The sequence below is a fragment of the Falco cherrug genome, chromosome 7 (genome assembly GCF_023634085.1).
Source record: "Falco cherrug isolate bFalChe1 chromosome 7, bFalChe1.pri, whole genome shotgun sequence".
Taxonomy (NCBI): Eukaryota; Metazoa; Chordata; class Aves; order Falconiformes; family Falconidae; genus Falco; species Falco cherrug.
Window position 1 is genome coordinate 23,711,737 of NC_073703.1, and position 25,317 is coordinate 23,737,053.

Genomic DNA, 25,317 nt, shown 5'->3' on the forward strand with positions numbered 1-25,317 from the left:
TACCTTAATTAAACAAGGTAAGTTATGATGAAAAAAAGTTTGATTTTTTTTTTTAATTCCAAAGATACCCATAACAGATTCAGCTGCTTCTTTTTTTCTTTTGAAAATCTGTATGAACACTTTGTTTAGGTGAGTTAGCAATATGTGTATAATTTTCAGTCCAGATCCCATCTTGATAATACTTCTGATACAAGCCTTGAGAAAATACCATTAAGAACAAAGACAAACTTTAGAGAAAGTGGGTTTCTTTCGAAGATTTTTTTTTAATATTTGCAGATAATACATTTCAAGTAATTCCTAAATGAAGGATCATTGGGCTATAAGAATACCTGATAGCTATAGATAGATTCTATAACTGTCAGGGCTCATACCACTACACTTGCAGCCAGGCCCACCTTAGATATGCAAACCAACGTGCAGATTTTGATACTATCTTTCTCACCACAGTAGCTCAGCACTATCCTGCCATGAGCAGGCAATGCACCCAGTGTCTGTTACCTGGTTATTTCTTTTCCAGCCCTTCTTCCCTGTCAGGGTAGTGCAGCTGCTCTGCTGTATCTTCGGAGTTACTCTCCCTGTGTACCACCTTGGACCTAGTTCCTTGCAAAAAGCAAGTAAGCAGGCTTTGCAGCTGGAGGTGCTGGCAAAGAAGCTTTTTTTTCTGACAGCCAGCACTGCAGCTCCCCTGAGCAATGCAGCAAGCTGAGGTGGAGCTGCAGTGGCATTTACCAAACAGGACATAGGACCTCAGCTGCACTTCCCTGGGGCTGCTGACAAGCCAGCTTACCCTGCAGGAGCGGTTAGAGGTATAAACTGTGGTATGTAAACTACCTGTAAAAAAAGCTCTGGATGGGCAAAGCAGGTCCCAGTGTGGTGTTAGAAATGCTCCAAGAAAACCAGCCACAACAGAAGAGCCCGCAGGCTCCTACAGCACAACCACCATGACTTGATCAATTCACGTCACTTTCTGAATATTAGTAGTTGGACATACAAGGGCGCGCAATTTAGTGAGCGCTTTGGACACAAGCCTGCTGGGATGTTTTTGCTTCAGTCCACTGTAACAGCTGTTTACCAAAACCATGCTTCAGTAACCAGGAAAGCATTTTAGTCTTTCCTACTTAAAGTTATTGCAATAGTACCCTCATAACTTCAAAACACAGACACTTGATTTTCTAAAATCCTTGCAGTACCCTCAGAGCACCCAGCAGCACAGGGCTCATAAAAGAGATTCTCAGCTAGTTAAAGATGCAAGGCACAGGACAAGGTTACTAGGCTTTGAGCCACCAGGAAGTTAAGAAGAAACTATATTACCCCCCCGCTATATTCCTAATAACTTTCTGCCCTCTGGGCAGGGAACTGACACCATCAGTTTTCCTAGTTGTGGCCTTTGTTACCAAACCAAACTCCTCAGAGCTTCTCCTTCAGGGCTGCAGGAGCCAGCTCAGAGCCAGCTCAGAATAATCTCTCCCACAATTCACTCCCAATTTTTACCTGCGTGATTGCCCATGGAGAAAATTTTACTAGATGGGATGGCACAGTCCCAGGGTGCCTGTCTCTTTAGGAAAGTGCTAATGTGAGGGAACAGCATCCTTACGCCTCAGAGAAAAAAAGAATTTGAAAGAGGAAAGCATATCCCAGTGTGCTTACTGCCAACACCGCTGCTTGCACTCTTCCATGCCTCCTTTCAAGTATTCTAGCTATTTCGGTTAAACTAGAGCATAAAATTTGTGGTTTTCAGTCATATACTCCCTTTCACCTTCCTTCCATCTCTGGAGGAACAGGGCTTATTGCACTGGAGGGAAGCAATTTTTGTAACTGGGAAGAGGAGAGGAGATGCTACTTCTCCATTAGTTGTGATTTTCCCCATGAGAAGAGAAACCCCGGGCTCTGGGGCAGAGACCGATGCACGTGTGAAGTGTTAATGGAAGACTCTCAGGACAGTGTGAGTCTGCCTGCAACACCGACATCCCTTTGTCAAGCACTTTCTTACTAGTGATTAAGGGTCTGTTGGACAATGCAGATTAATTTGTCTTTTTTGTTAAGGTAACAAAGAGTAAATCCTCTTTCACAGCCACGAACACTTTGACTATGCAGAATCACTTTCTTGGAAATGAGATGAATTACTGGTGGTGATTCAAATCACCCTCCTCCAAAGAACTAACTAGATTTTGTTATAAACAAATTATGTTTTACACATGTAATGAATATATTCATTATCTAATTAAAGCATTTTTTCCAATTAAAAAAATAGCTCTTTGACTATTCATTAGTTCTTACAATCATCACAAAGTCCCAGCTGAGACGTACCCAAGCAGTACCTGAGCAGCCTTTGCAAAACTATTCAATGTGAAAGCTGACTGTGACAGAACGTGATAAATGGAAAACAGAATAAAGGCAAGACAACTTATCAAGGCTAAACAGTTGTTTAATGTGATGCAATCTTGCTGTCTTGATTGTCTTGACAAAGAAAATGAGGGGCCTGTTATGGTGCTACACAGGAAATCCTTAAGAAACGAGAGGAGAAAACCGAAACGGCAGAGCAGACCCAGGAGGAGGAGAACTGTAAAACGGGCAAAGACACTGCTGTGGGGCAGCTGCTGGTGGCTTGGGCTGAAATGGAAATGCCTGAGCTGGAGGAAGGGACCTCGAAAGCTGGTCTCGGGATTCATTTCGCTCAATATATTCATTGGAGATACTGGCATAAGACATTAATGGGCTGGAAGTAGCTGTTGTTGAAACAGATACATAGAATGAAATATTGTACGGGATAACTTTCAAGCCTGGGGTGACAGCACATAAAATTTCAAAGTGCAAAATGAGAATAAGAGATCAGAAGCAAAAAGGTCCAATACACTCTGGGACCTTGTTAAGTAAAATTGCAGAAGAGGAGAAAATTAGAGTTATATCAATAGAAGGTAGCTCAATTAGGTGCTACTGGTGTGATTTGATAGTGGAAGAAGGCAAATACCTTCCTCTGATGTACCAGAAGTGTTTCTCAGATAGCACACATGAATGCCATGGTACAAAGCATCAGTCCTTACTGGCGTAGTAGAGCATCATCTTTGTCCAACAGGGATTTAGTCAGCCTTGAACAGGTACTACAAGAACACACAGGAACCAACGGAATGAAAGAACAGTATCTCAGGAAAGGGCAAAGGAGGCTCATCTGGATTCAAGAAGAGGTTGAGAGATGATGCAGTTGTGTAATGCATGAAAGAAGAAAAAGAGCTGTTGAAATGAAAGGGAAATGTTTGTGTAAGTAAACTTAGGCCTATATGATTTACAGCTACATTGTGGTTGGAAATTAAGAAGCCATGTTGCAGGGTGAGCAACCATAGCAGCCTAAACTTGTCTAAACCTGGGCTGTCAGCTGCCTGTGTTTCCTCTCCCTCCTTGCTGTAGCCTGTGAAGTGCCAGAAGCACGTGCTATTTAGACCACAGCCAGACCTGCTGCCCGGGAGGCTGAGGCAGCCCTGCTTTCTGTTTTGGATGCTGTGGTTTCTGAAATACGGCTTCCATGTTCTTCAGGAACACATAGTGAGGACAATAAAGCAAATTTTGAGATTGATGCCCCCCAAATGAAGAAAGATTAAATGAGTACCTGTGGTAGGAAGCCCTTTTAAGACCTGCATTTATCTGGAGCCAAATCCCTCTACAAGGGTCAGCCACAGGGGCAAAACCCCCACAAATGTAGCGGGCAGTAAGTGATGCCTCCTTCAGAGGAGACTTCAGCTCTCCTTCACACGTGGCTGCAGTGGCTCCATTTTTGACAAGTTCATGTCTTACTCATGTTAGCGGGCAGCAGAAAAAAAGCAAAACTGTTGAGTAAGGACCTGGCTCTTTGCACTTCACATACACATGCACACACAAGTGCACAGAATGAGCAGTGAGAACACTACTCCCATACCCTGCTTGGTAGAAAGCCTGCGATCTAGGAATGTGCAAGTGCTATTACAGATTGCACATTTAAACGGGTATCTTTCTATCTGCATTACAGGGCTAAAATATTCCTATAATTATAATAAGCAAAATCTGGCTTTTGCATTTCTAAAATCATTGAAGTAAGCAAGTAGGAAGGCAAAAAGATGGAGCACAGAATCTGTCATGAGCAGTGGGGAGCAGTAAGGGAACAGTAACCTGTTCCTTTTGCATTAGTGCTGGTGAAAAATGCTGGTAAATGTCCTGGAGGCAAGCCTGTTTGCAGAGCTCCAAGAAGGCTGCACTGCTGTGCCACCCAGGGCAGCGTAGTTCACAAGGGGTCCTTTGACTCAGACTGTGTTTTGTATCTTGTTAGACATCAGAGAGTGTCTGGTTAGGCATGCTGCAAAATTAATTGTCTTAGACACCAAGGCAGAGTGAACCTCGATGCACTTTTCAATATGGCATTTCTTCTCTGCATTTTTATGGTTTAGAACAAGATGTCTAAATGGCTGAATTGAGTGCATTAGGTAGTTGTATCAGGCCCCTAGAAGGGTTGCTGGTCAGCAGGCTGACCCCCAGCACTCTGGTGTTTGCATGCGTGGTGTTGGGTTGATATTGAGCTGACGCTGCATTCTCCATTTAGGGAATTTAATAAGCAGTTCTCTTGGACATACGGAATTTGCCATCCTTTCATTAGGGCAACTAGGCCAGTTTAAAAGAGGTGGGGGAAGACACTAAGTGAGTTTTAGCATTTACTAAACAAAGAGATATGTTGAACAGAAACAGCAGAGTAACTTTACAGTGTGATTGTCACTCTCAGTTTGTTGCTTGTGGCAATATGCCTGACTGCTGGGATGATAGAAACCCATATAATATTTTCACTTACCTCTGGGCAGCATTTCTGGGACAAGGAAGCTGTGTACAAAGATATGGGATGTAGTTAATTGCATCTGAAAATATACAATCAAAATTTTTGGGCTGTGAGTTGGTTGTGGAGCATCTAACCAGAGTAGTTTCTGCCAGGCAGAGGGAGCAATTTCTGAGAGTTTTTTACAGCAGCAATGCCTTCTGCCATTGGGATGTCCTCAAAAAAACAGGGAGAGGGGGGATGTGAAAAGTCCATTGTTGGGGTATTATCAAGAACCTTTCCTACTTTCCTCTGTGAATGTCCAAAATGTGTTTCTTTTCATATATTTCACAGCAGGATCCCTCCCTGGGATGTGTGTGTGTAATTTGCCCTTGGAAGCATTAAGAAAACTGATGTTTTGGGTTTGAGATCCTGTTTCTTAAGGGGTGATCATATTCATCAGATAAGCATATGTAATCCTATAGTTTTCCTCTGGTTGCAACAGTGGTAACAGCAGATCCATTGCATTCTCTCCATATTCTTTTATCTACATTATTATCTTGCTAGCTCTGTAGTGCAGACACTTTGCTGGTAGAGGCATTTGTCTGTGTCTCTTGTGAACCATTATCCTACTGTCTTTCCTTTCTCCCCACTGCTGGTAGTAAGAGTGTCCATTAAGGAAGAAGGAATTACTGCTGTCAAGAAACTGTAGCACTGGAAATGTTACTAAAACCTGTAGGTTTACTTGAAGAAGCAAAACCCGCTGCCCCCCAGGCCTGCCCATCCCCACAGATGTCCTAGGGCGAGGGTGGGTGAGCAGCACTGGGGCTGCCATTGCCGCTGCCGTTCACCCCCAGAGCTCGCCCTCTTCCACTCCAGCCCCAGCAATACGGAAGCAAAGCTGCAAGCTCAAGTGTCCAGCAGTTGCTTGCCTGGATCCTTCCCGAGTCCCAAAACTTAAACAGCTGTCTTCTTTGCAGTCATGGTGGAGAGCAATGAACTAACACATTTATTAAACAATAACTGCTTAGAGGACAGTGGATAGATGTATAAACTCTATTCAGTTCGCATATAAGCACTTGTATTGTACATAAACTGCTTGAGGGAAGGAACGTATTCATTCTCTTTATGGTTACACAGTCTATGATTTTACCATAATGCTATAACGTTCACCACTACATTGTCAATAACATTATCACTATGTACTGGTTAACTGAGGCTCTCAAAGTAAAATTGGCTTGTCCTGATCCTGTTGTGAGTCAGTGGGAGACCTGGAGCAGAACACAAAACTCCTCTCCCAGTGCCACACTCGGAGCACATCAGAACTCTGTTTATTCCCTTCCCTTTCTGGGCTCCCAGCATTTCCCCAGCAGTGCTGACTTTGCTGTGACTCCGATTTACCATTGCAGTAGTGCAATCTGGAAGTTGGGAAAAAGATGAAAGAAGTGCAAGACTAATTTATTTTTCTTCTCATTACTCAGATATTTTTGTCTGAGATGACAGGGCTGTGCTCTGATGGATCACGTGGAGAGGGATAAGTGTGATGCATGGACTTATGTGATGGGGAGGGATCTGCAGTGGCAGCCCACAGCAGGGCAACACGGCCCTGAGCCACGCAAAGTGCAGAGCCCTGGTAGGAGATAAGAGGCTTTGGGGCAGCAAACTCCACCCAGCTCCACAACCTGGCCTGTCCAGTGTGGCTGGCTGGAAATCACAGATTGCCTTAGCTAGCTGCATTTGCCACTTGGGGTCGTGGAGCAGGACAGGCGGCAAAAATTCCCAAAGGCACAAGTGAGTCCCATGTATTGCACAGGAGCTTGGGTGGTGACCACAGAACCAAGGGAAGCAGCGCTCACTGGCCAGTGTCTCAGAAACACAGACTTTCAGTTTCCTGCAGATCCAATGTCCACATTCCAAAGCTCCCCACATGCCTGTCTTCTACTCAAAAAAAAACCCCAAAACCCTGTCACATTGAATTTACACCAGAGACAGACTCATTCCAACAATGAGAAGAGTTGTTACAGCACTACTAAAGGAAAACATAACAGCACATCAGAACCCATGTTGTCTAACAGCAAATTGCCTCCCTGTGCTCTGAATCCTCTCATTAATCCACCCCACCGCTGACTGGGTGGCACAACGGCTGCCCCATGGATCAATACGAGCACAAGATTCCTTCACTTCTCCACTCATGTCTAGACAGCAGATCACTGTTTTTCTGAGAGTCCTGTGGCAGTGACTTGGTTCTGACCATTCTTTCTAGAAAATGTATGGTAAGAGCATCTGTTGTCCTTAAGAGCTGCTCTACCATACAGCTCTGCTCTGCAAAGACCCCACACCCAATGCTAGATGTGACTTCCCCAAACAGACAGCTAGTGCTGCCTTCCACACAGCAAAATTTGTGACTCACTTCTCTTTTTCAGTATTAAAAAACCCTCTTGATTTAATAAAAACTTCTACAGATTTTCACTTTGGATAAACCTCAGCTGTACCTGTGCCCATAGTCCTGCCCCAGCTGCCATTACTCTGGGCAAATCTAAAGGTGCTTTTGATTTTTCCAGAAAGTTAATTTGTTCCATATGACTGACAGTGGGCATCTGGTAAACCTGCAAACTATGTGCACAAATCACCTCAGCTCTTTATCTTTCTGTCTCCAGTGCAAGGAGTTCACCTTTCACACTGGCTATGAGGTGCTCATACAGCGGCTGTTGGATGGGAGAAGGATGTGCAAAGATGTGGAGGATTTGCTCAAGCAGAGGTAAGAAAAATCAGAGTGAAAATGTTTGAACAGCCTCCATTTTCTTCCCTGTTGGGCATCTGGAAGGGAATAGTAGGCTGTTTCTGAATTTGGTAGTGATACTAGTTTGTGTAGAAAAGCCTGGGTGATTTGAATCCTAGCCTTTTGATGTGATTTGTGAAGGCAGATAACAAATAGAAATTTCAAAGATTTAAGAAGATTTGAGAAGATTTGAGAAAGAAGAGAAGAGAAGAGAAGAGAAGAGAAGAGAAGAGAAGAGAAGAGAAGAGAAAAGAGAAAGAGAAAGAGAAAAGAGAAAGAGAAAAAAGAGAAAAGAGAAAGAGAAAGAGAAAGAGAAAGAGAAAGAGAAAGAGAAAGAGAAAGAGAAAGAGAAAAGGGAAAAGAGAAAAGAGAAAAGAGAAAAAAGAGAAAAGAGAAAAAAGAGAAAAGAGAAAAAGAGAAAGAGAAAGAGAAAGAGAAGATTGAAAGACAGAAATCCAGAGCTCCATTAACACCCAGGTCATTAGTGGCCCAGGATCACAGAGTAGCACATACCTCCACAAGTAGCATTACTGAGTTTCCCCTTTTATGAGGAGCAAATGACTTTCTCTTTGAACATGCTGTTGCTACAGGCACTGTTTCAGTTTCCTGCAACTACCAAAAAATGGGTGATTTTTCAAATACAGACAAAGCTACATAAGATGCTACCAAAAGCCTCTCCCAGACACCCAAGACAGCCAACATCACTCGCCAACCTTACCAGACTTTGAATAAAAATGTAGTTCATGTCTGACCTTTACGGGCTTCTTGGGTGCTGCTCAACAACAGCTATGGACAGCTGACACATTTGTGAGTGAGAAAATACATACTACACAGCTCCTCTGACTCCTTTGACATTCATTTTTGTACTTCAGTCTTAGAAAAATATACCTGAAATTTGCTTCTGAAGTAGCTGGGTTTCAACATGTAGCATGAGACACATACACGCTCATGCGTGACCTGTAGAAAAGACCATGCAATCCAGAGTGTACATTGAGCAGGTAATCCTACAGCAGTTCACCTCAGAACTGTCTCTTTACAAGTATTGTTCTGCTTTCCTCAGGCACAGCCTGTTTTTTCTTGCCATGCTGTCCCCAGCTAGCTTTCGGGTTTTAGGTTGGTGTCTGAAGGCTACTTTTCAGGCACGGGGTCTTCAAGGCAATGCGAGCTGTCAAACTGAACCCTGACTATTTCAGAGTGTGACGAGTCTCCCATCAAATTCTGAAGCTCTCTGAATTGCTTTTTTTTAACCACCAGTGGAAGCTCTTTTACTGCCATATCTCTCTCAGTCCTGAAGTCACATCTGTCTGATGGTAGTTTAGCTTCACTGTTTAAAACAGCTCCTTTGTGACTCATAACTTACAGAGATCAGAATTACATTGCAGGCTTCAGGAAGGCTCTGCACCGCAGCATGCACCTGATGCTATGTATGCCTGTGTTTCCTTCACAACATTACACAGGTTTCTGCAAGTTACAGGATAAGGTTCTTCCTGGTTTGTGCTGGAGGGAGGAAGGACTTCCCACAAAGAATAAAAAATACACATACAGTCCTTGCGCAGATCTGAAAGCCACAAGTACAAATGTTTCCATGAACTTTTGCACACCCCCAGAACGTTCTAGTGAGTGTGCATATGTGTGTGTACATGCACGTTGGGGGAGGAGGATAAGGAGAAAAGATAGTAAGCATTGAGTTGCAGAAAAGTTTATTTCTGGAAGATGTTTGTTCAGCTTGTCCTCATGTCATTCATGGGAATGACCTAGGAGGAGATCAAAGCATGGGATGAATCCCTGTTCCTAGAGGCAGCCCATACCATGGGCTTCATGCCAGAATTTCAAAAGGGACTCTTGCAGCAGCTGCCCTAAGTCCTGAAACCAACTGCCCTCACTACACTAACACTTTATCAGTTTTCCACCCAGGTCAATTACTTTTGCTCACAAACACCCCTGCCTGGTCCAGAGGAGGGCCTAAGAGACTGGGAAGGGAAAAAGCTGTTGTATTCCAGGACAAAGCCCCATATTTAAAACACAAAATATGTTCCAGCTCCCAACAGCTGCAGGGAAACGTAGAAGAGGAGTGCAAGAGTACTGGAAAGCAGGAAAGGCAGCACCAAGACGTGAAAAGATGGTGTGAGCCTCCTGCCACACTCCTCTGACCCTGGGCTAGGCCAGGCCCATGCCTGAGGTTTCAGAAAGGGTCTGCAGGAGCTGGGACTGGCGTAAGAGCCGGCCGTGCTTTTTCCCTGTGATACACTGTACTGAGCAAGCAAAGTGGGACTGTAGCACCGGAGCTCTTCTCATTGCTGTACACCCACTGGCACTAAGCAAAGTCTCTGACACAGAAGTGTTTATTATTATTAAAATCAGAAGAAAATCAATGTATTCTGCTACTGCAATATTATGTGTCTCTGGAGTATATTTCCATTTCGATGAAATTTCATACAAGTAACATGGAAATAAAGCGGTACCTCGGTGTGGCCTATCACCATATTTTGCACCCTGTTCTTCCGGGAGGAATCCCAAAGCAGTGATGTAGGAACACCTCGCTAGCAATTTCTAGAGCAGGATGACACCAATTAACTAACTATACATCTGGTGTTAGACACGTGGGAGCCATGGACAGAGACCAAGAACAGCCTCCACCCCGGGCTGCAGCGACTGTAGGCTGCTGTATGACCAAGCACTGTGGTTCCGCCAGCCTGGCCCATCTCCTCGGACTAGGGGAAAGTCCCCAGGACCAGCCTGCCTCAGATCACAGAAGATGGTTGCACCAGGACCAGCCTGCCTCAGGTCACAGAAGATGGTTGCACCAGGACCAGCCTGCCTCAGGTCACAGAAGATGGTTGCACCAGAGCCACTGGTACAGCTGGTTACAACGCAAGGTGCTCATAGCCATCGGACACCGAGGAACAGTCGAAAGGGCCGTCAATGACCTTCCCAGAGACCCACCCCAACAGCTGCTGTGCAAAACCCACAGAGAAGCCCTCAAACCACTGGAACTCAGCAAACAGCAATAATCAAGCACAGCCTGACTGAGTGGGAAGGTAGATGGAAGAACAAACCATCGGGGTTGCATGGCCTCACACCCACGTCAAAATTCCATTTTTGAACAGAATACATTTCTCTAATTGCCAAGTTTCAGGCTGAAAACTGTTTGAAATGCTTTTAAACCCCTTTTGGGAACTGGAATTACCCTAAACAAACCGCTCCCCCCCATCCAACCCTAGCACCAGGCTATCTGTTCATTATTTATTATTGACCATTCCATCGTTTTTAACAGCTACTCAAAGACTGAAACCTCAGTTCTGCCCCCATCTCGCACCCAGGAGAAAGGAAATAAGATCTTTAGTACAAATACTTTTATTTTTTCTTTTTAAACAGAGAACAGACATTTCTTCCAGAGCTGGGGGTGGGGAAAACAGTGAAGAAATGATTGTATTTCTTTATTAACTATAGAAACAGAACTATGTTCCCGAGTCAGTAGTTACAGTTCCCCATTAGGTGAGACATCACATCACACTGCCCAACCTGTAAAACAGTCACAGCCTCACAGCTAGCAAGGCTCCTGCCCCCTCTGCCTCCCTGCCACTGTTCAAGCAGCACCTCGTGTTCCTAACAGACTTTTCCTGCTGCTCCTGGCTCCTATTTATTCACAACCTCTCTTCATTTTGAGGAGTCAGGTCACCCACCATCTTTCAGGTTTCTTTTGCAAAAAAGGACCTCTACTCTGAGCATCTTCTGTACACTTCTGTACACCTCTTCTAATTGAATCCAACTTTTGGGGGACAGAATTGTATGTAGTAATCATATATATGTATGTAATCGTATAGTATGTACATATGTAAATACTACATACATACAAAATGTATGTACTAATCCACAGTAATCAAAGCCATGGAGATGGGCTTCATTTTCCCTTATTTCTTCTATAAACAGCTCACCCAAATTATTTGAGAGGTAACTAATAGCACTAGGATTGAGGAGACAGAGAAATTAACGAAATTTTATTTCTCATGTTTTGTACCTTGTATGCAATTACAGTATTTATGTAAACGTGATCCTGGTACCACTAAGAGAAATTGAGTAAGTTTTTCTTTTAACAGAGCACAAGCGGAAGAGAGATATGGGAGAGAGCTGATTCAAATAGCCCGAAAAGCAGGAGGACAAACAGAAATCAAGTAAGGAATTCTTTTATTAGTAGTACAAACAAAAGTATTTCGGAAACAGTATCAGACTTGTGTGTTTTGCCTATGAATGGGGTCATAAGCTGCTCGCTGCAGTGTGTCACACAGCACTTCACAGTGCAGAGGAAAAATGGGGAAACACCAGAGGCCTTCAAAGCAGGATTCACAAAATCTCTGTTTGAGAATTGCTGGTAGGTCTTTACTGAGACAAGTTTTAATGTCAGGATTCCTAACAATGTTTAATATTTGCTTCCAAAAGCAAACTGATGTGAAAAAAGGGGAAAGGAGAAGGTTGTGGAATGTTTAGGATGGTGGCTTGGCAATTCTGGGAAGCTGGTAGACACTGAGAGACTGTGTCAGAACAAATGCAAAGTGCAAAGACACCAAAAATTAGCTTCTGCAGCAGGAAAAAGTCTTTGCTTAGGAATACAAACTCAAACCTCTTTGAAGGGACTTAATCTGAAACAAATCAATGGAACTACTGAAATACACTAAAATGACATATTTTTCTCTATCTCCTCTACTACTATCTTAGATCACATATAAATTGTGTTGGGAGGGGAAGATATATGTTGGCACTGAATTTAACTTCATAAACACTGCTGATAAACTGCTGCTATTATTGATGGTAGCAGCAATAATTAGATATTTTGTCATTATTGTAACCAGTAATAATACAGCAATAAGGCGGTAGAGGATGAAGATTTGTGGTCACAGAAGACAAGTCTGAAAGAGAAGACCTCAATCTAAACACAAAACAGCTGTATTGATCCCTGGGGCTTGCTACCCTCATCCATCCCATATCTCATTTCTTAATTGCAGTCTCCTTATTACATAGCTTTATCACTCTTGGTTTCCTGTTCATATTTTATTGGAAAACTTGACCTCAAACCCTTGCACCACCATGGCATGCAAGTGCCAAGCAATTACCCATAGCACTTGCTATCAATTTGGTGGTGGCGCATCCAGGCTGACAGGGAAACTTGCATCAGTCCAAGTGCCTGGTAGCGCAGAGAGCACTGAGGCTCACTCTGGAGAATGTGCAAGCCTCTCCTGCCCTGGTGCTCCATCTCTCCCTTGCTCCTGAGCAGTGCGGTAAGGTATAGCAAGGTTCCTAGCAAAGACTGCTGGAGATGGCTTCTACCTTTCTAGTGTCTCAAATCACAAATCTAATCAGAGAAAAGGAAGAAGAAGAAAAAATATTTTGAAATTAAAATAGTGAATTAAGGATGGATGGCTTCTTCCCTAAACAAAGGTGAAGATCAGCATTCCAGGATTAACAAAAGGCTCCACCCAAATTTCTTTACTGGCCACGGAGGGTAGGCAGAGCAAACATGTTCAGAAACAGACAGCTTTGGTTGCCCTTCTGTGACTTAGTGGATAACTCATGGGTCTGACCTTTCCTAAGAGATTATAAGAGCTTGATTTAGGGGCAGAGCCAAGTCCCAGAGTTGGGATATGGATCCAAGTTCCCCTCAAGTTGGGGGAAGTTTGGACTCGGGTCCAGCTCCACTTTGATCCAACAATTTTATAGCTTGGCATAGAGAGAAGGCTGAATATACCGACAACATTTACTATTTTTCCATAAACCCATGCCTGGCCTGGGTGGTGACCAGCTTTGCGCTGATATTTTCATCAGAGCAAATGTCTCACTGTATCTGTTCTGAAGCAGACAGAAGACACTTTGCTTTCTGTCATTCTGCATCCTCTGGCTGTTTGAGTTACACAGATGGGCAATGATGGGCATTGGTCTAGAGTAAACACTTCAAAATCAGGGAAAACTACAGTCTATTCAGGGCAGGAACAACTCATGAAAATTAAATATTTGGTTTTAATGCCCTAAAAATTTTGACATGGTGTGAAGTTTCTCTTTGTTTATATGATGTTGATTGCTGACAGCGCCTACTACTCCCAAGGTCAGTCCTTCAGTGAGGCCAGAGGGAGGGAACCTATATACTACCTATAATAAGAAAAGCTTGAAAGGACTATGCTACAGCTGTCCCTGTGCATTATTCCTGTGCTTCCTCTTTACAGGATTCCATATTATTGCCATAGCACAGCGAGTCCTAATAGTATTACAGCTACTTGACAGGCTGAACAGGGCTGTTTGCATCTTTAAATGCAGCTTTGGGTAGCAGTATTTCTCAAAGTCTAATGAAGGTGTTGTGCAGGTATTTGTACCTAAAATTTGCATTTGACAATCACCAAGAAAAAAAGTATCTTCCAGGGTTTTTTGCAGAAGATTTTACAGAACTTCCTGTGCCATGCTAGGTATTGCAGAGGAGCCGGAATTACTAATTTTACATCACTCATTTTCCCACTAATGCACAATTATTATCCTTTAGTCTTAAATTCAGTCATCTTTTAAACATCTGAGAGACTAAGGCTTCTGTCACTTCTCCTGGGAAATTATTTCACACCCCAGTAGTTCTCCATATCGGGAAGGTACCCAATACCCTTTCAAAAAGTCGATAAAAAGAACATAGGAAATCAGTCTGCAACAACCACCCAAAAACTTCCAGTACCAGAAAATACCCAGAAGACCTTAAGAGAAACAACTGCATGACCAATCAATTCCGTTTAGCACAACTTCTGAAACTAATTATTTGGCTGCAAAAACTTCCCATCACTCCTGCAGGACAAAGCGGTGCTCTGGGGCCGCTACGGAAAGCAGAGCAGCAGAGAAGCGGCACTAAGGCAGCGTGAGCAGCGGTCCCCCCCATGCAAAGGCCTGTTGGCAAAGTGTCCGTGGCAAACCCACAGCTCAGCCAGTGCCAGATCTACTGAACCGGCAATGGCAGCACCACCACATGCAATGGACAGCCCGGCAGGGCCTCGTGTGCCAGTATCCACCCAGGAGCAGTGTGAACAGCTCTTTCCAACCTCAGAAATGCAGTCCCTGGCAGCTGCCCGGACCCCCTGATCTGAAAGGAGTCAAAAAACGCAGAGAACCCCCCACCTTGCTGTTGCTTCCTGCGCTTGGGGAGGAGAGGGGTCTGCTCAAGGGAGGAATTAGGCAGCAGTGGGGAGGTGCTGCCTGGGTTGTTACTTCAGCACAGTCAGGGCCAGCACAAAACAAGAAGGTGAAGAGAATAAGCATCAGTAAATACAAGCAATGGGGAGAGGCCCGGGGAAGTCTATGGCACACTGCACCAGGCAGCTGCCATTGCTGTAGAAAACAGCTCTCTCCCAAGCCTCCCCCCTACTTTAAAAGCTTTTAGTTTTGAATCAAAGAAAAGAACAATTTCAACATCTTTTCAGACTCTTCCCTTCTCCCCCAAACTTTTGCTTCAGCTGGAGCAAATTGCTGAACTCAGCTAAATGTATAATTAGATTCAACTGCCCATTTTTATTCACTGAAAGACAGATGAAGAAATATGCTGCTGACTCAACAGAAAGATAGTAGGGAAGGCTCGCTGAAATGTAACACCAGTCCTGGGACTACCCTCCATTGCTTTGAGAAACATCTAGGTGACAGCAGCCACCAGGTTTCCATCCCACGTGCTGTCCGGTGCCTGTTCCCTCAGCGCTGTCAGGGCCAGAGGAGAAGTGACCCCTCAGGCCCCGCACTGCTCCCGCTCAGTCAAGACACTTCACTACTGAGTATCAGCAGTAATACAACATCATGACCTAGGACAAGAGGACAGCGTTGTGCCTCCACCTCTGCAGATTCCTTAGCACCAGAAATGTGGGAAACCGCTTTGACCTGAGAGCTAGCAGGGGATGAGTTTTTGTAACTGCCAGGGGAGGTGCAGCTGACTTCAGTGAGGTCCTCGCTGTTCTTTTTCAAACCAATATTGGAAATGGCTATAGCAAGCCTGCAGCTACAGAAAAATTCCTAAGAAAACTAAAATGAGAGAGGTAGACATGCCGCAATGAGGAGATGTGCTGCAATCACTTTTTGTTTTATTTTTTATTTAAAAAAAAACAAAGACAGGGTTTCTAAAAGAAGCTGGTGCTGGTTACCATGGGCATAGCAAACAAACACTCCAACTTCCAGCTCAAGAAATAAAAGTTCCCTGTAAGCGCTACTTAACCGCCAAAGGACACAGTCGTTCAATGTTCAGCCTGATTCAAGCAAATTCAGGCGTTCCGGCTGCTTGCCCTTGCCTCGAGCACTGCAGCTGGGAGAAAGTACTTCCTATAGGGAAGGAAGATACCCTCTTTCCAACCCATGACACAGATCTAACTCAGCAGTTGCTATAGGCCTTGGCAAGTTCATTCTAATGTACAGAAGGATGCACATACTTGAATCTAAGTGTAAGACTGCAAGAAGGTTCACACAGGCTCAGACCAAAACCCCTTCAGCCCAATATTGTGTCCCCAACACTAGATCCCAAGGGAAGAACAGAAGAATAGGGGAAGCATGAGAGGACATTTCTCCTAAATAATCTTCTAGCCTTAGCAAATGGTAGTTCAGGGGCTGCCACACCAGCAGCAGCTTTGTATGTAATAGCCTCCAATAGAGTTTTCTTGTGTCTTTTTCTTATTTGAAACCCTGCAACATTTTCACATCTACCGAGTCTTAAGGTAAAGCAACGTACTTTCCTGTTAAGTGCAGAAGTGCCATTTTCTTTGTTGATTTTCAGCTCACCTCACCACACTTGCCATGTGAGATCAGACATGCATGACAAAGGCAGATTAGCTTCTTTCCAGCGGGGTTCCTCAACACACCTCTGCACTGGTGAGCTGCACTCCCACTGCCTATTCTGGTTCTTACAAACAACTCAGGTCCGTAATAACGCCAAGGCTATGGAAAAGGTCGGCTGCTTCCTTCAAGCTAATCACCTGGATGTGTCAGCACAGTCCTGAGAATGTGTATGCCTGGGAACATGGGTAGCTGGGAAGTCTTAGTGAAAGCACTAGAAGGAGAACATGTCAGGGCTAAAGTGTTTAAAATCTTTAAAGATGTCTTCATTCCTACCTTATACTATTTTCAAAGCCCTGTTATCCCACTTTTTTAAATAAAAAAAATAATAATCACAATTTCATAGTCTCTACTCATAAAATAAAATTTTAAAAAGTTGATTACAAAGCTACAGCCGTGTATTCTTGGCAAATGCCAGGTTACACCGACATCCAGCTGGGGAGAGGGAACTACATGTTATTAAGTTTAAACTGCGGTATAGTTTTGCGCTCACCATATTCTGTGTTGCACACAGGGGACAGGATATGCAGAAACTGGGGATTTTCAGCTGAGTTACAAACTGAGATCAAGTTTGCAAGTATTTGATGGTAGCACATGCAGTAATGATGTCTCAACACACTATAGATGATTCTCAGCAGAGCTTGTGCCTTTCAGAGGAAACACCTTTCAGGCTGCAAGGTGACGGAATTTCCAGGCAGTAGCTTTGGGCAGCTCTTTAGCAGAACAATATGAAAACAAAATATGGTATGAAGCTCAGTTTTCAGATACATCCTTGGCTTCAGCTAAAATAGAGCCTCTGGAAACTCCATTCTTTCGTAAAATAACTGATGTAAACATGCAGTAGCTGGTTAAATTCTGCCTAGTCTGACAACAGCTATTTTTGTCATTTTCTCTGTTTGTCTCTTCTCATGTATATGAATTCCTGATTTTTTCCTTCCCTCTTTTCCACTACCATCTCATTCAGACCTTGGGAAAGGGTAGTTCCTTCAAGCCCATGTCTGCTCCGCCCTTTTCTGCAGCGCCTGAAATAGAGTATTTCAATGAGTGTGAGATGGGGGAATCTGTAATGAAATGCCAATTGCTGCTTCCTGTGTATAAATATAGAGTGTGTGTCACAATATACAGAATCCTCTGTATTATTCACACAAAGCAGGCATTTTTGAACTGAATCTAGAAGTCATTTTGGAAGGTCACATCTTTCCATGACTAGTTATTCTCCACTCAAATGTTCTGAACCTGCACAATTTATATGCTTGTACTTTGAACTTTCAGGACTCTCTGAAAATGGGCTCAAGCACATACTCTGAAAGACCTAAGCCTCTGCTCAGTTCTTGTTAAATCCAACCTAGATAAGTCCTCTGGTGATGAGGATAGACATTTTTGAGCAGTGCTGCTCTCTTTCCAAGAGACATGAGGAAACAGTTTTATGTTAAAGGCACAAAAGTTGTTTTGATTGTTTTATGCTTTGATATGAATGGCATAGGTCATTCTGGAGTCACAAGGGGTCTAATTTTGAGTCTATGGGCACAGCTTTACATAGAAGAGAAGGTACATGGAGATACCATCCTGCTTGCTCCTCTACCCCAGCAAAGTCAGGGATGATGTGTCCACGCTCCCACTAACTGGCCCTGAAAGTGACGATACAGGCCCCTTTCCATTCAGTTTGGGGCTGTTTCCTCTTCTGGCACATATCTGAAAATATCCAAGCACCAGAAGCAAAACACGTATGCAGACACACCACAGCACTAGAGGATTTCTTGCTCTTTCATGAAAGATATGCTACAGCCAACCTGACACTAAGTCTGGCCTGCTGCACGGCGTGGCCTCCCTTAACAGCTGATACGACTATTCATGCTAGCTAATGCCTTGATATTGTGAATTTATAGAGACAGAAAAGTAGACTCCACTGGTCAGAGAAAGGGTGCTGCTCATGCCTTTTCTCCACTACAGGTGGCTTTGACATCACACCACAGCTGGGACCGTACAGAAATCCTTCCAGTTGCACGGAGTGGCATTGCCTTTCTGTTTATAGCTCCTCTGAGAACCAGAAGAAAACATCCTGGCAAAATTAATTCTTTGATGCTTTCACCACATCCCCACTAAGCAATGTTAGACATGATTCTCTTGTGAAATACTCTGGCCTGGCCTAGGACTTGGTGGTGAATTAGTTACCTCCCTGTTAAAAGAGCACAACATGTCCCCCTTCTTTTCTTTTTTGCAATGCAGACAGAATCCCAGGTGCAAATTATTTGAAACCAGATGCTTCTGAACTTGTTTCCCCATGCTTTGCTACTGCCACTGGGCTCCACAGAAGAATGTTAGTGAAACCCACACTGGATCTTCCCTGTGTGGCAGGAGGAAAGACAAATGTTAACCATGGCCTCAGAGGAGATAGGTATTTGGTTGGTTTCCTAACTGTGTTATCAGGATCTAGGTTACTGGAGGCAGGGGGTAAACACGGCTGCTGGAAAATGGTCTGTAGAGTTCATCTGGCAGAGGCTTCTCTCAGTTTCAGAAAGAATATTTTTAAAAATTACAATAAGAACAGAACATTGTAGACCACATTGACGTTAAAACAGAAACCCTCCAGAAAGGAAGGTGGGGTAATTTCACCGTCTATTCACCAAGCAAAGGTAGAAAAGAAAGGAAATTTAAAAAGAGTTGTGGTTTTCCGGTTAGAAGAGCCTGTTTGCCTTCCTGTGTAAGGGTGTAAAGGGACTCTCTGAATTACTCAGTTAAACCAGTCTATAAAGGCAAAGTACTGAAAAAAACCATAACCAAACCATCAAGGCTAAAGATGCAAAAAAAGAAGAAAAAGAAAAAGCTCCAAATCACACCACAGCCCTGGCTTCTGCATATATAAATGACCTGCCAGCCTGCAAACTCAGAGCTAGAGAAAATTATGAAGTGGAAATGCTTTTTACAGACTATGCTCTCTCCTCTCCCATCACATCTATGCTGGTATCTCTGGTGCTTTCTTAAAATGGACTCTGGCTTGCCAAAAACCAGGACATCAGGCGATCTGTCGTTACCCTTTCATGCCCTTCTGTAACTCTACCTTGTAAGCCCACTTAGTTGCGTAGGTCCGTCTGGACGAACAGCGTAACATCTCTTTCTGCTCATTCCCACCCGTTCTTCACAGCCCAGCACTGAGGCCTGATTTCACAGCGTGGTTTATTTATGCTGTGCTTCTGGGATGTCGAAAACCCCTGGGAGCATCAAGGTTTCAAAGCCTCCGTAGGCTGCCTACACCATTTGTGAGTCTTTGAAAGGAGAGTGAGCTGTGCCACATGGGGGTGCTCAGAAAGCGTAGTATGGAGGATGCTGCAGAGCAGAGCTGCTCCAGCTTCAAGGGTGACTGAGAAGGAAAAATTTGCTGGTGCTGCATTCGAGACAGAGGGTGGAGCTGGTTTCGCTCTGCCCTTCAGACTAGGGCTCCAAAAGCCAATTCCCCTTGCCCATCTTTATTGCACTCAGTTCAGTTGTATCCATTGGCAAGGTGCAAGAACAGAGAAACGCCTGTTAACATTCACAGTCACAAATACAGTGGGATTAAAAAAGAGGCTGCACATAAGGAATAGTGCAATTCCTTGCTTCATGGAGTATTTTATTACATATCCTGATGGTAACAAATTGATGATATTGTGCTTGTTAGCATGATCAACTTTTGTTACCAGACTATTAAGAGTTTTATCTCTATGTGGATCTTTGAGATTCTGAGGGAAAGTTTTTTTCTCTAGATTCACAACCCATCCTTAGAAGTTTATACTAATAAAGTGCACTTGTTTCTCCTTCACAGCACACTGAAGGCAGCATTTGAAAGGCTCAAGCAACGTAAGTATTTACATGTTTATTTCTGACCCAGGTAAGAGGCACATGAAGTGTTCATCTCCTCTGGGGTCTTTCATCCTCTGCCCCCCTCTATTTCCAATTTTTAATCCCAGTCTGTAGTGTGGAGAGTGGAGGGAAAGGACACTCACTGAGAGTCCTCCAAGGCTGGGCACTCAATCCACTCTCTGGTAGCAAGGAAAATGGCTTATTGCTCAAGTTAGTTTTATCTGGATCAAGTCACAAAACATCAACTCTGTTCCCTCTTCTGCAAACCACTGATGTCAAAACAACATGCTTTCTAAACGCGTCCAAGGTTGAATGGAAACCTTTCACACACAGAAAATGCTACACCATCACAGCCAACAGGACAGCATACCTGGCTACTGGCACCTGCTGTTTAGATGAAAGCACCTTTTGAAAAGCAGCTGGTGAATTAAGGTATTTTTAGAGCCTGGGTGGGGGAGCTCAACATTTCTGGAAAATGTGGGGTTCCATTTCAGAGGCACCAAAGCAAATAAATGCAGAGAAGTTACCAGCCACTTCAAACAGCACCAGCCAGGTGCTTTGAAATTCAGCGTGTCTTTGCTGACCCTCGGAAATTCTCAGCTTGCAACCTTGTCTAATGACATTTGTGCAAGGCTGGATGCAACTGGCAAACAGCTGCCACGAGCAATGACAATCCAGCAGTGTAGTGGAGGGAAAGCAGACACAGGGGGTGAAGGAGCAGGTCAGAACTCCCTCCCTCCCTCTGCACCACAACATCTGATCTCCAGCTCCAGAAGGAAAAGGGGTGGCTGGGGTAAATGGGGATATGAAGAAATGCAGCTGGCTCTGCACTTGCCAAGGCTGCTCTGAGCAGGTGTTGCAGTTCTGCAGTGAGGAGTCTTGCCCATGCATTTTGCAGGCACTCGAGAGGACCTGCAATAAGCCCCATTCGGGTTGTGTGAACCCTCGACAACATCAGTGCATGCAGAAACATAGGAAGGTCTTTTTTAAGGCTGCCCTGTTCACTGCAAGTCACTCCCAGAAACATCTCCTGAAAAATGTAACTTCATATTTAAAGACCTTTCTATTGACTGTATATGAATTCTGATTTGCTTTAGAAATCGAAAGTGTTGGAAACTCTCATATCCAGCTGGCAGTAATGCTGAAGGATGAACTGAAAGGCATAGAGGAGTTCCGAGAAAGACAGAAGGAGCAAAGAAAAAAGGTGAGGAACTACAGAAATATTGAAACAGAATGGGTCACTGGTCCACGCTGGTGACCTTTGTCCAGTCATAGGCTGTGAATGCTGTAAAATATGATAAAGCATGCCCAGTGTGCCCTGTGCACTCCATACACTAGACTGGAAATAAAGCAGTGCTCAGAAAGCACTCAGTAGATAGAGGCTTTAGTTACTTTTACTCTCTCCAGTGTAACTGCAGATTCTATTATTGTTCCTGTAAGAACTTAATCCTTCCTTTTCTCTTTTTTATACCCTTGCTAATTGGCTTTCTTTTGTATAATCCTGCATGATCTCCAACGTGCACTAAAATAAAGGGGTAACACAAACATTTAAAAACATAAAAGCAAATGAGTATCATGCTGAATGCAACACCAATACATGTCGAATTACAAATTTTTTTAATAAATAGCACCTAGTTGATGGTGTATAATAAAAACATACAAGTATATTTAAGGTGGTTTCATCCCCTCTGATTTTACCAAGCTCTAAGTCCCTTGAAAAAGTATCTCTCAACAGAGACAACAGTGGTAACTCTCACACCTTCTCTGGGGTTGAAGACAAAGATGGGACAGCCACTTAACACTGAAAGCACTGACTGATAGAGGAGTAAAATAAAATATCCAGTTCTGTTCTAATTTTAAACAAATTAAAAGGCATATGACCAGTATCCAATGCCACAAAAATCTTATCTACAACCCTGACATAGGAACTTGAAACAGCAAAGAACTCTGAATATGAAGTGGGTAAAGCTGAGATTTGAGTTCCACAGTGATCTGATGAAGCAAATAAGGCATATAAAAGCAGACAGCACGTAGTTCATCAGCACCTAGTTCATCAGCAGTTCTATCCCACTCCTCACCCATTGCCACTAGGATTTGCAAAGAGGGAAGCACACTCTCTGTTGAAAACATAAGCCTACAACTCAGCTGGAAACAGTTGAAGGGGCCTGGAAAAAAAAAGAAAACCTGCTCTGGAGCCTTAGGCAAACTTTTTTCCTCCATCCAGCATGTGGCTGTTAGGAAGTCAACATTATACATGCTAGATGGTGTCAGCATTTTTGGTAACCTCCCAAAATGCTGTGATTCATATTTCACTGTAGCTGCTTTTGGGACTGTGCTATTTAGTCCAACGTGAAGCAAGCCTCTGGGTAGCCCCAGAGTTTTGCTTGAGCAGAATATAAAGATTAAAGGACCAAAAGTCCTGAAGAAACCCATACCCTGCCAAACAGGAGCATATCGCACTGTCACATAAGGCTGTGCATACCACAACTAAAGCAATAAAAGCGAATTCAGCACTGTCCTTCCACTGCTGACCAGATGACAGTCTGGAAATCAAATCACATTGAGCATAAATTTGCCAGAAGCAATGGAATAAAAATTACACGTTTGTGTTTGAAATGGACAACTACCCTTGCTCACATGGGTGAGAAGCAGTTTGGTCTGCAAAGATGTGGGATCCGGCTCTTGCACCAGCAGGAACTCCACTGCTGGCAGAGCTGATGGGCACTGTGACTGGGTGTTACACTATTTAATCTCCTTATGGGAAAAAAAAGAAAACAACAGGGAGGAAGAAAATTAAGATCTACATCCTCTCTGCTATTAATGGAAACCACTGAAGCAGAATTGTCTTGGATTTTTTTTTTTTACCTGGCACTTGGATGCTCTCTGTACCACTTAGAAACCTGTCATTTATAAAAACAGAGTGAAGTAATTTTCCCCACAGGCACATGGCTTCTAGAAAGGCCCTGACAATGGCTTTCCTATCCTGACACTAAAAAGGGGAGGAGAAAGTCCAAAGCAAGAAGTTCTTACCTCTGCGTGTTTCTTACAGTACGAGTCTGCAATGGAGCGCATGCAAAAGAACAAACTGTCCCATTATAAGAAAACGATGGAGGTAAGCAAGGGGGTTTTGTGCAGGTTTCTTGATACAGACTGACCCCAGTTTGAGACAGGGTGGAATCTGTATCACATGTACCTATATTTAAAGAATGGGGAGGGGGAAATATGTGCCTCCTGCTACTAGAAGGAGGCTCATCTTCCCTGCTACACCCACTGAAGAGTCTCCAAAACAAATACGCAGAAAGTTAATGTGGAATGAACATTACTCCAGGTCAAACCAGATTTCATTCTTTCTAGGCAAGGATACTTACAGAAGCAAATGTAATTTTTCATACTGTAAATACAATTTTTAAATTGGTGAGGGAATCTTGTGAATAGGAGGAAACCTCTCCAAGTGGAAAGCTTGCATGTACAGGAACTGCAGGCAGCTGGTTTTGGTTTCCAATGGGCAATTGCCTCTAAAGAAAAGTAGTTGCACACCTGCCAGCGCTACAGCTGGAACTGTACTGACAATTTTTATTTAAACATGGTTGTTCTAAGTGAGTCTCCAAGACAGGGAGGTCTTTTGGTGCAAATCAGGATTTATTTGCTTCTGGGGACTACACTGAGACTGTTAGCTATGGGGTGCTGGCTCTGTCTCACAGCTTGGAGCAATGGGCAAGGCATCATGCTGACTTCAGCCACCTGATGCTCCAAGTCACTCTGCAGAAAGGACAGCCCATCCTTAATGGCACCCTGGGAACATGGGCCCCCAATTTTGTCTCTGTGCTGTAGCTCAGACAGACATCTGATGCACCAATGGTGCTAGAGCTGCCTGTGCATTTGTGACTACCCCCCTGCAGGGAGCTGGCTGCAATTGTACAAAGCAAACAATTTCAGGACTGCAAGAAAAGGACCCAATTTCTGCTGCCAGCCCCAACTCCAGTTTTTCAGTTCTATCGTCTTACGGTATCATTGGAAAATTTTTCTGTTGCCCAGACTTGGGCACTGATGTTCTCCCCCAGACTGCAAAATGCCTATAACATCACACTGGAGACAATCCAGCCTTGTTCCCTAACCCAAACCCTCACATCTGATTTCATTTCAATACAGTCAAAGAAGACCTATGAACAGAAGTGCAAGGAGGCGGATGAGGCCGAGCAGTCCTTCGAACGGACAAGTGCTTCAGGCAACCAAAAGCAAACAGAAAAGGTACATTAGATGACAGACAGAAAACTGTGGGGTTTTCTCCTTTACCAGGTACAAGAGAACACAATTTAACAACCCATTGTTTGGGATGCCAGGGGCTGCTTTCCCTTCTAATTAACTTCTTACAATCAAAATTAAACCAAATCGCCTCCCAAGAAGGTCTTCCTCCACAAATTCCTTTAGTAATCCTGATCTTGTTCTGTGATAGACCAAGCATTTTTAAAAAGGCTGGGAAAGGACTAAATTACCTGATTCATTTATGCCAGGCTATGATCTAATTGTTCTATGAATTCTGAAGGGAAACTGAATGAGATTTTTATCAGAGATTACTCACAGAAATAAAGAAACAAGTCAGAAGTATTCATGCACTTAGTTTTGCCTTTTGGTCACTTACATTTAGTAGGCATAGTATCTGACATTAAAATGCATATTTTTCCTCAGTATTTTTCTCCTTATGGTTAATTTTATTTCAACTAAATTTACAAACTCAAAAATAAATCATTGGAGATTGAGACACTGCAGTCCTTCATTGCATTGTCTTGATACTGGTAGCTGACAATTCACTAACTTTTAATGGGAACATTTTACAGCAGAACAGACGGGAGAAAACAAAATAAATTAACTCCCTTTGGCTCAATAAAAATCAGTGCAGTGTAAGCAAAAAGGGTCAAAAATCATCTCAAGGACAGGGGGATGGAGACTAGAAGCAGATCAGAACTTTACATTTTATTTCTAGCATTTGCTAATCTTTGATGAACAAAACCCTCTAGCTTAGCTGTAAAGAGTGGATGAAATCCTGGCCCTACCGAAATTACACCAGAACACTTAGCAACTACAATGGCATCAAAATCTGACCCAGCTC

At 43.5% G+C, this 25,317-nt stretch overlaps 1 protein-coding gene across 3 annotated transcripts in view; it reads left to right on the forward strand.

Annotated features, from left to right (window-relative positions):
- Window positions 1-25,317, forward strand: part of PSTPIP1 (proline-serine-threonine phosphatase interacting protein 1) — a 54,798-nt gene that overhangs the window by 14,026 nt on the left and 15,455 nt on the right. For all 3 annotated transcript variants that reach the window (XM_055715703.1, XM_055715704.1, XM_014282757.3), the window contains 6 exons: window positions 7,426-7,526; window positions 11,645-11,719; window positions 20,173-20,207; window positions 21,308-21,414; window positions 23,260-23,322; window positions 24,360-24,458. In XM_055715703.1, the coding sequence (XP_055571678.1) occupies window positions 7,426-7,526; window positions 11,645-11,719; window positions 20,173-20,207; window positions 21,308-21,414; window positions 23,260-23,322; window positions 24,360-24,458 (480 nt within the window). The remainder of the gene's footprint in view (window positions 1-7,425; window positions 7,527-11,644; window positions 11,720-20,172; window positions 20,208-21,307; window positions 21,415-23,259; window positions 23,323-24,359; window positions 24,459-25,317) is intronic.